At 47.7% G+C, this 11,798-nt stretch overlaps 1 protein-coding gene across 2 annotated transcripts in view; it reads right to left on the minus strand.

The window, feature by feature from the left end:
- Positions 1-11,798, minus strand: part of Znf541 (zinc finger protein 541) — a 28,934-nt gene that overhangs the window by 13,000 nt on the left and 4,136 nt on the right. The window contains exons 2-8 of one of the 2 annotated variants that reach the window (XM_005361068.2): positions 10,735-10,975; positions 6,877-8,728; positions 2,836-2,894; positions 2,362-2,545; positions 1,750-1,820; positions 1,383-1,440; positions 869-1,226 (exon numbers count right to left, since the gene is read on the minus strand). In XM_005361068.2, the coding sequence (XP_005361125.1) occupies positions 869-1,226; positions 1,383-1,440; positions 1,750-1,820; positions 2,362-2,545; positions 2,836-2,894; positions 6,877-8,728; positions 10,735-10,975 (2,823 nt within the window). The remainder of the gene's footprint in view (positions 1-868; positions 1,227-1,382; positions 1,441-1,749; positions 1,821-2,361; positions 2,546-2,835; positions 2,895-6,876; positions 8,729-10,734; positions 10,976-11,798) is intronic. The other variant, XM_005361069.3, reaches the window with a different exon arrangement.

The following is an 11,798-nucleotide window of genomic DNA, read 5'->3' on the forward strand; positions in this document are numbered from 1 at the left end:
CCTTTTCTCAATAAAAAAAAATTAGATGTTAAAAAAAAGTGTGGTCTAGCCATCCAGTAGACTATTACTCACCAATAAAAGAAAAGGTCTAACATATGCTACCCCCTGCTGGACCTTGAAAACATCAGACTAAGTAAAACGGATGAAACATAAAAGGCTACCCAGTGAATGGTGTCATTTATATGAAATACCTGGCATAGGCAAGACTATAGGATGGGAAGTAGATGGTGGCTTCCTGAGGCTGGGAGGTGGTGCATAGGACTATGGAGATGAGAGCTGGTAGGGTGGCATAGCTGCCAGGGGTACAGGCTTCTGGGGTGGTAAAGCCCTCTAAAGATAGTGCCAGGGAGGCTCAGAACCCTGAGAGCAGCTTCAAATCATAAGCTTGAAATGACTGATCTGCACGGCAGGAGTGCACAGTATGTGCCTCTGTCTTCATACAGTGGTTATGAAAACGAACAGAAGGGTGATTAAGCTAAATGGCATCTATGTGTTCTTTCTGGCTGTTTAAAAAAAACATCTAAGCCGGGCGATGGTGGCGCATGCCTTTAATCCCAGCACTTGGGAGGCAGAGGCAGGCGGATCTCTGTGAGTTCGAGACCAGCCTGGTCTACAGAGCTAGTTCCAGAACAGGCTCCAAAGCCACAGAGAAACCCTGTCTTGAAAAACAAACAAACAAACAAACAAACAAAAAAAAATCTAGAAGGTTCTGGTCCAAGTGTGGTCTTGTGTTCCTGTACTGAGTCCCCAGAGCAAGCACATACAAGACTGGAAAAATTGGCTGGACCAGACAGTACAAGATGAAGTGATTATGGGTCATAGGAGGTGCATCTAGCCTGGGTCAGAATCATGGTCTGGCCTCACTCACCAAACATAGGGCTGATGAGATGGGGCCCAGCCCGGGATGTGGAGCACAGGGTGTTGAAGTACAGCCCAGAGCCCTCACGAATGGGGCTGAGCATGGGCGGTGGTGTGTAAGGAGAACACTGAAACAAGCCCTTCAGGAGATGGTCAACCAGGAACACAGGAGAGCGTAGGCAGCTCTGGTGGCACCCTCCTGGGCCTGGCTCTCCAAGGGCAGAGGGTGCAGGAGGGACAAACAGGGCCTTAGGCTGGGGCCGCTTCTTCCGCTTTCTGTACTGGCTGCTCTCCTTGCTGTCTCTTTCTTCCCCATCTTTCTCTTGTCCCTGGAGAAGAAAGGATAGAATCACAGGTGTCACCAGAGGCTACCTGCTGTACAAAATCATTCTTCAGCTTGTTCAGGGGCAGGAAAAATGGGGCTAGTCATGGTGACAGAGGGAAGCAGGATACTTATGTCTGTCATGGCCATACCCAGGCCTTAGCACAGAAGGATGAGCAGAACTTTCTGTTCACAGCCCAACCCCACCTGAACCAGAGCTGACTAATATACTGAGTACGGCGACATCCTGAGCCCAGAGCCTCCTCATATTCACACAGGGATGCATGAGGATAAGTGCAGTGTTCAAGTGACAAGCATTACAAGAGTGAGGGCCAGATACAGGGTATATTGGTGCATGCCTTTAATCTTAGCAAGCAGGAGGCAGAAAACAAAAATATGTATAAAAAGAAAAAGAAGAGTGGGAGCCAGAGACGTAGTATTATTTTGGTGTGACAAAATAAAAATGTATTCTCCCAGATGCCAGTGGCTCTTATGAGCCAACAGTAGCCTAGCACTGCCATGGGAACTTCAGTTCAGGGTCCAGTAGTAAAGAGATGAGTTTCCGAAACCCATCACAGTGACCCCTCACATCATCTCTTGCTCCTTCCTCCCTGCCAGTCCCCTCAGCTTTCCTCAGTTCCTTCTTCCCCCATATTCCAGTCCTGCAAACTCTGAGTCACTGCTGTCTGGGGTCAGGGCCTGGCCTGTCACGGTCATTGATGTTGCTAGCACTCACAGCATTAGGCCTGATGTGAGCTCAACCAGTGTTTACTGTGGGTGCAAACCAAGACTTCTAGAGTAAGAACTCAGAAGAGTGCTTCTGGTTTGGGGTTTTCCCCAGAACTTCCACAGAAGGTAGGAAACAACAGCTGGAGAAGCACCTACCTAGGCCATGTTCTGGCTGTGGATCCTGGGGGGCCTCTATACCCATCAGGCCTCCGTGAAAAACAGTGTCAAATACCTGAGCACAGAGAGTTGGCAGCTTTAAGAGAAAGGGCAGCCAGGGAGAAGAAACTGCTCCTGATGACACAGAAAGGACTGGAGGCTGGTGCAAGGGCCTGCACAGATGGTCCTGACACTCAGGTCACCCCCATCATCCCTGCCAGAATGCTGCCTTACACCTGAGATGGATGACATTGTTCCTTCCTCCATTCACCAAAGTCTGTCCAACCCTGTTCCACAGAAGCCACAGCTTGTCCCTTCACCTGCTGCTCCTGCTTCCCCCGAGGTGATGGCCACTGGTCACTGTGGAAACACATGTGGCTGCTCAGCCCTTTTTCAGTGTAAAACATCTGGCTGCAATTCTTGCACACAAAAGTACTCTTTGACTCCATCCAGTCTGTGGGACCCCCATTTGGCTGATGGCTGTGGGTAGAAAAGGTGGGGGGAAGAATGGAAGAATGAGACTCTAGAACTGACTGCTGCTTTTGTTGTTTTTGCTTTTTAGTTTTTTGTTTTGTTTCTTGTATGTGACACCAATCCACAGACAACTCATCTAAACAATAAAAATGTAAGACCATATTCGACTTTCCAAGGGCTGAAGCGTCCTCTGCAGAGCTGGAGGCATCTGGTTCCTTCACCCAAGACAGTACAAAGAAGCCAGAGGACTTGCCAGGGGTAGTGCCATGGTGGGTCATGAGGGCTTCTGAACTTACCATCCGCCTGTCAAGCTCTCTTCCTTCACTGGATGGGGAAGCCTGTAGATGTTTCCACCCTGGAGATGAGAGGATATCTGAGCCAGCAGAGCCCAGACAAGAGAACAAGGAAGATTGTGTTGGGGAAGCCTGCATGATGGTGATTGGGCAATGGTGTCTTGGGTTTGACACCAAAGCAAAGCAGAAAACCCAACAAACACACACTGGATTCATTAAAACTGAAAGTTTTGACCTCACAACTATTCACACAAAAGATATAAAGACACCTACATAAGGGGAGAAAGCACTTGCAAGTTACATGTCTGATGCACATACAGAATATATATATATATATATACATACATATATATCTTTGCAAGTTAGGAAGATAACAGTTCACAAGTGGCCTATAAACACACAGGAGGATGTTAACTCTAGAAGTGCCAGGGCTTGATAGTGGCAGCACAGGTAGACACTACAGTACACCCTAGAGCATGGAGAAGCCAGGGCACTTGTGCATGGCAGAGGTGCTGGAAAACAGGGCTGCTCCCTAGAAAGCAGTCTGGCCACTACTTAGACACTGAGCAGAGACTCTGTAGGATCTGATCATTCCAGTCCTAGAGACTACCCAAGAAAAACGAGAACATGAACCCATACAAAAGCTGTACACAGCCTTCCTGGCAACTCACAAGAGCCAAAGAGTGAAAGTAGTCCACTGATGACTGACCAAATAAAATCTGACTTGTCAAGAAAGGTACTCAACTTCATATGGAAAAGCAAAAAAATCTAGGATAGTCAAAACAATCCTGTACAATAAAAGAACTTTGGGAAGCATCACAATCCCTGACTTCAAACTCTACTACAGAGCTACAGTACTGAAAACAGCCTGGTATTGGCATAAGAACAAACAGGAAGACCAATAGAACCAAATAGAAGACCCGGATATCGATCCACACGTCTTTGAACACCTGATCTTTGACAAGGAAGCAAAAAATATTAAATGGCAAAAAGAAAGCCTATTTAACAAGTGGTGCTGGCATAACTGGATATCAACATGTAGAACAATGAAAATAGACCCATATCTATCACCATGCACAAAACTCAAGTCCAAATGGATCAAAGACCTCAACATAAAGCCAGCCACACTGAACCTTATAGAAGAGAAAGTGGGAAATACACTTGAACGCATTGGCACAGGAGACCACTTCCTAAATAGAACCTCAGCAGCAGACACTGAGAGAAACAATTAATAAATGGGACCTGTTGAAACTGAAAAGCTTCTATAAAGCAAAGGCCACGGTCAACAAGACAAAACGACAGCCTACAGAATGGGCAAAGATCTTCACTAACCCCACATCAGACAGAGGTCTGATCTCCAAAATATACAAAGAACTCAAGAAATTGGACACCGAAAGATCACATAATCCAATAAAACAAAATGGAGTACAGACCTAAATAGAGAACTCTCAACAGAGGAATCCAAAAATGGCTGAAAGACACTTAAGGAAAAAGCCGGGCGGTGGTGGTGCACGCCTTTAATCCCAGCACTCGGGAGGCAGAGGCAGGCAGATCTCTGTGAGTTTGTGACCAGCCTGGTCTACAAGAGCTAGTTCCAGGACAGGCTCCAAAACCACAGAGAAACTCTGTCTCGAAAAAAACCAAAAAAAAAAAAAAAGACAACTTAAGGAAATGTTCAACATCCTTAGTCTTCTGAGAAATGCAAATCAAAACAACTCTAAAAAAAAAAAAAAAAAACTTAAGGAAATGTTCAACATCCTTAGTCTTCTGAGAAATGCAAATCAAAACAACTCTGAGATTCCATCTTACACCTGAAAGAATGGCCAAGATCAAAAACGCTGATGACAACTTATACAGGAGAGGTTGTGGGGAAAAGGAAACATTTCTGCATTGCTGGTGGGAATGCAAGCTGGTACAACCCCTTTGGATGTCAGTGTGGCGATTTCTCAGAAAATTAGGAAACAACCTTCCTCAAGACCCAGTAATACCACTTTTGGGTATATATCCAAAGGATGCTCAATTGTACCACAAGGACATGTGCTCAGTTATGTTCATAGCAGCTTTGTTTGTCATAGCCAGAACCTGGAAACAACCTAAATGCCCCTCAACTGAAGAATGGATAAGGAAAATGTGGTACATTTACACAATGGAGTACTACATAGCAGAAAAAAAATAAAGACAGCTTGAATTTTGTAGGAAAATGGATGGAGCTAGAAAACATTATTTTGAGTGAGGTAACCCAGACACAGAAATACATGTACTCATTCATAGGTGGTTTTTAAACATAAAGCAAAGAAAGCCAGCCTACAAACCACAATCCCAGAGAACTTAAAACAACAATGCGGACACTAAGAGAGACTTACATACAGTTAATCTGCATGGGAAGTAGAAAATAGAAAAAGACAAGATCTCCTGAGTAACCTGGGAGCATGGGGACCTTGGGGGAGGGCTGAAGGGGGGAGGGAGAGACAGGGAGGGGAGCAGAGAAAAATGTAGAGCTCAATAAATATCAATAAAAAAATGAAAAAAATCTGACTTGTCTATCCACTGGACTATTATTGCTCAGTCGGAAAAAGGAATGGAGGAGGGTAGTAAGATAGCTCAGGGAGTAGAGGGTTACTGCCAAGTTTGATGATCTGAGTTTAATCTTTGCAACCTACATGGTAGAAGGAGAAAACGAGCTTCCACAAGCTGTCCCCTGACTTCCACGTGAGCTCTGTGGCATGCTCATGATCCCTCCACACACAATGTGCCAAGTGTGGTGACACAGGTCTTTAAAATCCCAGCACTCAGGAGGCAGAGGTAGGCTGAGCTCTATGAGTTCAAGGCCAGCCTGGTCTACATAGCAAGGTAATACTACATATTGATGCCCTTACTCTAAATAAATGTATTTAAAAATTGCTTTTAATTTCTTTTCTTCTTTTTCTTTTTTTTTTTTGTTGTTGTTTTTTCGAGACAGGGTTTCTCTGTAGCTTTGGAGCCTCTCCTGGAACTAGCTCTTGTTGGCCTCAACTCACAAAGATCTGCCTGCCTCTGCCTCCTGAGTGCTGGGATTAAAGGCGTGTGCTACCACCACCTGGTGCTTTTAATTTCTACAAAAGAAAACGAAGCACTGAGAGATGCTGGCACATGGATGGACCTTGATCATGTGATGTGAGCAGACAATGGTAGATACAAACCACCACACAATGTGTGACTCTACTGATATAAAATGCCCAGAGCAGTTAAGCCATGAAGACAGATTTGTGAGTGCCTAGGGCTGAAAGGATAATGGTAAAGGGACTAAAAGACTAGGGTGCTAGGGGCTGGAGAGAGATGGCTCAGCGGTTAAGAGCGCTGACTGCTCTTCCAGAGGTCCTGAGTTCAATTCCCAGCAACCACATGGTGGCTCACAACCACCTATAATGAGATCTGGTGCCCTCTTCTGGCCTACAGGCAGGATACTGTATAAATAAATAAAATAATTAATTAAAAAAAAAGACTGGGGTGCTAGCTAAGGCATGCAGAGTATCTTCTGAGTGAAGTGTTCCAGCCAAAAGTAATAGTTGTGCCAGAACCTGCAACTAACAACTAAACCAAAATCTGCTAAAGCATAAAATTCCAAACAACATTTGGCTAACAACATTTGGCTAACAAAGATGTAAATGTTTACATAGTAGTAGCTGTGAGATGGTGGGAAAGATGCTGCTCTCACTAAGAGGAGTAGCTAAGTACCCAAAGCACTTGGTCACAAAGGACTCAGGTTCTGTATGCATATGGAAGGCACAGCCATCACATGAAGTTAACAGTTAAGGGAGGAGGCCTGTACCTTGATCTCCTCTCAAGAGTTGAAGGAGGCAAATCTAGGAAGAAGTAGGAGGCAAAGGAAAGCAGGGAAGAGAGCTCAGTGAACAACAATGATCAGTGCTTTTCCTGAAAAAAAAAATCACATCTAAGGACTCACTGCTGTGGGGGAAGTTCCTGGACAGTTAACCAATGCTATACATGCAAGGACATACACAAAGCCCTGCCACAACACAGACCATGACAGAGGGGTACAAATACCTGGATTCTGTTGAAGATTGTCAGCTTGGACTTCATGTCTCGGGGAGGATCTGCCAGAGGCCCAGCTGATGCAAAGGAGGCCATGGCCACCTGGCTGGGAGAAGCTGCACAGCACACATCCATCTTTACTTTCTCCTTTCGGAAACTGGAGAATCTCTGGGCCCTGGGGTGGCCTGAAAAGAGCCTGTAGCCTCCACCTCGGGGGCAGGCTGGACCCTTCTCACCTCTCATGGCCCCTGAAGCCAGGGCATTCTCCCCTTGCCCCTGTTTCCCAACCAGCTGAGTTCCAGCTGGCTCATCTCCACCTAACTGGGACTGCCGTGAGCCTGCACTGGGGAGAATGTCCCCCAGATCCAAGGTCCCTTTGGCCAGAGACGAGCTGTCTGGATTCCGGGAGGGGTGCAGAACTGGCCCTGTGAGGGATGGTGGTGCAGAGGCCACTTTGGGTCCTCCTTTTGTGTCTCGCCTAGGGCCACCAGGAGATGTTTCTCTGGACACTGCAGGCATGGTTTTCCTCCTGCGGACTGGGGATCCCTCTGGTTCTGAGTGCCCAGGGCCTATCTGGAAAGAGTCCACAGTGGGTACTGGTGGCAGGGCCTGTGGTGGCCATGGCCCCTGCAATGGCTTCAGTGCTGACTGCTTGCTCTCGGGTCCCGGTCTCTGGGCTGAGGCTGTGGCCACCTGGGTGTGGGAGAAGATCCTCTGGGACTTGGCAATCATCTGGAGCACCTGCATCTGCTCATGGCTTACCAGAGACTCCTGGGACTTCATAAACAGCTGCCGGAAGAGGGGTGTGGCATCTGAAGGGAGTCCACCTGGGTTCTGTGTGTCTTGGAGCCCAAGCTCTGTGGGGCTCTGCCATGGGAATGATTCACAGTCAGATTTGCTCTTCTTGGGAGCCCAGCCATCATCTTCCCCAGCTGCCTGTCGAACATCACTGGAAGTCTCACCAGGTGCCTTCAGGAGTGCAGGAGGTAATGGTAGCAACTCCTCCTGGCTGGTGCCCAGACTGGGTGAAGGCTCCACTGTAGTGGGGATGCTGCTGGGCCCAGGGCCACCCTCAGAGCCCTCCCGGGAAGGCACTGTAGGAGGCTTGTGAACCATAAACACATTGCTGCCTTTGTTCTTGGGACAGCCAGGCAGGTTCCTGAGCCATTGGAAATTGTGGCTGGATGGCTGGGATCCTGAGGGAACTGAGTGGCCTCGGAAGAGAGGCAGGCAGGCTGGCAGGGAGCTGCTCTCTGGCCAGCCCTCCAGGGAGGATGGTCGTTGAAGCCGTGGAGACTCTGACTCCAACTCTGACTCTGACGGGTCAGGGGCACCGTTCTCAGACACCCTTGACTGAACAGCTGTGAACACTTCAGTGGCAGGTTCCTTCCGTGGAGGATGAGTTTCCTCAGGAACCTCAGAGCCCAGGGTTCCTGAGGCCACTGGGGCACTGGCTGGTGTACAGGATGATGACCCCAGTGAAGTGGGGCAGGCACAGGCTGAGCTCCTTGCTTCGGTGTCAGAAGGCCCCACTGCTGGGCCAGGAGAGGGAATCTTCTGGTGGACGATGCTGCTTACAATACAGCGAAGGAGGTCTCGGTTGGGCAAGACAGAGCCAGGGGACCTAGCTTCTGGGGGCCCCAGGGACCTCAGACCACTGGGTGGAGGCTGGTTGGCCACATCATGGTTGTGGGTAGGGTCCCCATAGCCCTCTTCTTCTGGTGGGGCCTCCTTCAGGATGCAAACTCCGTGCTGAACCTCATAGTGGCGGCGCAGGGAGCGGTAGTCACAGTAGCTTTTGCTGCATCCCTGCTCGATGCACACAAAGGGCTTGGTCTTCTGGTGGGTGAGCATGTGCCCGGTCCTGTAGTGAGACATGGAAGGGAGGTCACCACGCAGGCCCCAAACACTGATACAGGAACTGTTTGGGCCCCTTACACTGTCTAACCAACTGGGAGGGATTCACTTCCCTGCCCTCATCACTAAGAAACACTGGGGGAAAAATAAATCCCACAAGAGCCAGATCAGGTTTCCCCAAAGTGGGATCACAAGGGACAGCAGTTCTCTAAAGGTGAACTCTGGGGACCCAGGCACAGCTGGGATGTGTTAAAGCATCTACCACCCCCCTCACTTTACTCTTTGGAGGTTCACAAAGCATGCAGGGTTGGAGGTAGGTTTAACCTTTGCTTTCTTTTCTTTCTTAAGATTTAGTTATTTATTTATTATGTATACAGTGTTCTGTCTATCTGTATGCTTGCTGGCCAGAAAAGGGCACCAGATCTCACTACAGATGGCTGTGAGCCACCATGTGGTTGCTGGGAATTGAACTTAGGACCTCTGGAAGAGCAGTCAGTGCTCTTAACCTCTGAGCCATCTCTCCAGCCCTAACCTTTGCTTTCATATAGTTCCACCAACATTCCTGAGAAGCAGAGCTCTGCAGAATACATTTGAGGAGATGCCAGTCTGGAACTACCACAAGTCTGTCAATGGGGACAGCTTCCTGAAATGCCCCCCTCACATCAACTCCAGCCAAGAAATCAGCTTACCAATAGTCAATAAAACCTTCCTAGAGCCAAAAAGCCAGTATGTCAATAACTGTGCAAGTGTAAATGTGCATCAATGTGTGTCGTGTCTACTCCTGTCTTTGTGGACAATGAGAAGGCCAACAATGAGCTCTTACCCTCAGGGTCCTGACAGTCTAGTTTTGTTTTTTTTGTTTTTTTTTTTTTTTTTTTGATTTTCAAGACATGGTTTCTCTGTGGCTTTGGAGCCTGTCCTGGAACTAGCTCTGTAGACCAGGCTGGTCTCGAACTCACAGAGATCTCCCTGCCTCTGCCTCCCGAGTGCTGGGATTAAAGGCGTGCGCCACCATCGCCTGGCATGACAGTCTAGTTTTTGGAAAATTCCAGTGTTATATGGCTGGGACATTTTAATGACTTTCTACAAAGAACATCCATGGTCTTGTGAGGAGAAGACTCAGAAGATCTAAACACTAGGTCCAGGAGAAAGCTACCTCCTTTGTCTGAAATGAGGCTGAACCAGAGGGTGAAGAGAAAGCCCCTTCCTCCACCCAGAACCTTAGCTTGGCATCATCCCCTCCCACTCTCAAACCTCATAGCAAAAACTTGTTATTCTCAAGACATTAACTACAAGGGGGCATTGCTCTAAGCTTTCTTTTCTTTTTTTTCTGTTTTTTTCAAGACAGGGTTTCTCTGTGTCACTCTAGCTGTACTAGAACTCAATCTGTAGACCAGGCTGGCCTCAAACTCACAGAGGTCTGCCTTCCTCTGGCTCACAAGTGCTGGAATTAAAGGTGTGTACCACTACCCCCCAACCCCCACACATATGGTCACTCTTAAGCTTTTATGCGGGCTTTTTTTTTTTTTTATAGAAAATTCTCAGGGGTTGCAGAGCGAGAGTCCTCAAACACCTGCCAGGGACTTGGGGCATCTCTTTACCAAGTTAGCCAAACTCATTTGACTATTTTTTTTTCTCATATAGTACAGGGGGACCGCAAACTTGGTATATATGAAGTTGAGGTTGCCCTTGGACTCTTGCTTTCCTACTCCACCTCCCCAGTGTGCCATCATGCCTGGTAATTGATCACACTTATAAACCACAAGAGTCATGTCTGCAAATAGAGGCAGGGATTTCCTCACTGGTATAAATTTGGGGGCTCAGTAAAGAGACCTGCCCCAGACAATAGCAGTGTGAAGAAAACAGAATCCATACCAGAGGACAGGGAACACATATCTGGGTACCACAGAGGTGGGAGCTCAACAAAGGGCAGGACAGGATGGGTGGATAAGAGCATAAGGGAAAGACAGGTGCATGCCCCCTGCCCTTCTCCTAACCAGACTCTTGACATACAGGTGGTCCTGGCGCTTGAAGGCCTTGCTGCAGACTTTGCACACGTGTTTCCTCTCCTGGCTGTGCGTCAGGTAGTGCTTGCTCAAGGAACTGGCGCTGCTGAACACCTTCCCACACAGGCTGCAGTCCAGGAGCGGGTTCTGAGGGGAACTGTGCTGCCGCTTGCCTTTCCTTGTACTCCCAGTGGCCCTGCCTCCTTCATCAGTCTCTTTAGGTACCTTGAGTGCTCCCAGCCCCAGGTCTAAACAAAGGGAGAAAGCACAGATTATGTCAAGCTAGGGTTTGGGAGTCCAGAAGCAATATAGACTCTTAGCACAGAGCCCTGTCCAGGTTGCCCGAGACCCCTCCACCTCAGCAGCTCTGCATGAGCAGAAGACAAGTTGTAGCTGAAAGGGAACCAAGGTCCAGAACAGGCCATATCTATAGAACTGCACCTGGTGTTGGTGCAATATGTGGAGGACTGGAATGGCACAAGGCTGAATTTCTAGGGCAGCAGCAAGACAAGACAAGCAGAGCTGGAAGCTGATCTACCCTGTTACTGATATTCACACAAGGTCTATCTGGAGCTACATTATCCAAACCTAAGAAAATAGTGCAACTGTGCACTCACCCCTCTGGCTCTGCTCTTTTTACAAAAATCTACCTGCTTTTTCTAGTAAAATGTTAAAACAACCTTATATCTAAAAAGAGAGCTTGGAGGTGAACACATTATTTGTTCCTGCTCTCTTTTCGTGTGTGTTCTTGAACTCACTGGGGATTGAACCAAGGGTCTGACATGCTAATGCTTGGCAAGTACTCTACAAGTGAGCTATACACCAGCACTGTATTATGACCTATGAAACAGCATTCCAAGCAAAAGTTGTAGAAATATCCAAGAACATGGAAGTACGTCCAATCATACTACTAAATAGAAAGAAAGGAAGGAAGGAGGAAGGAAGGAAGGAAGGAAGGAAGGAAGGAAGGAAGGAAGGAAGGAAGGAAGGAAGGAAGAGCAAACTATTTGAAAACAGAATGACCCCAGGTGTGAAAACAAAAAAGTAAATTTAAGCCGGGAGGTGGTGGTG

Source organism: Microtus ochrogaster, linkage group LG4 (genome assembly GCF_000317375.1).
Source record: "Microtus ochrogaster isolate Prairie Vole_2 linkage group LG4, MicOch1.0, whole genome shotgun sequence".
NCBI lineage: Eukaryota > Metazoa > Chordata > Mammalia > Rodentia > Cricetidae > Microtus > Microtus ochrogaster.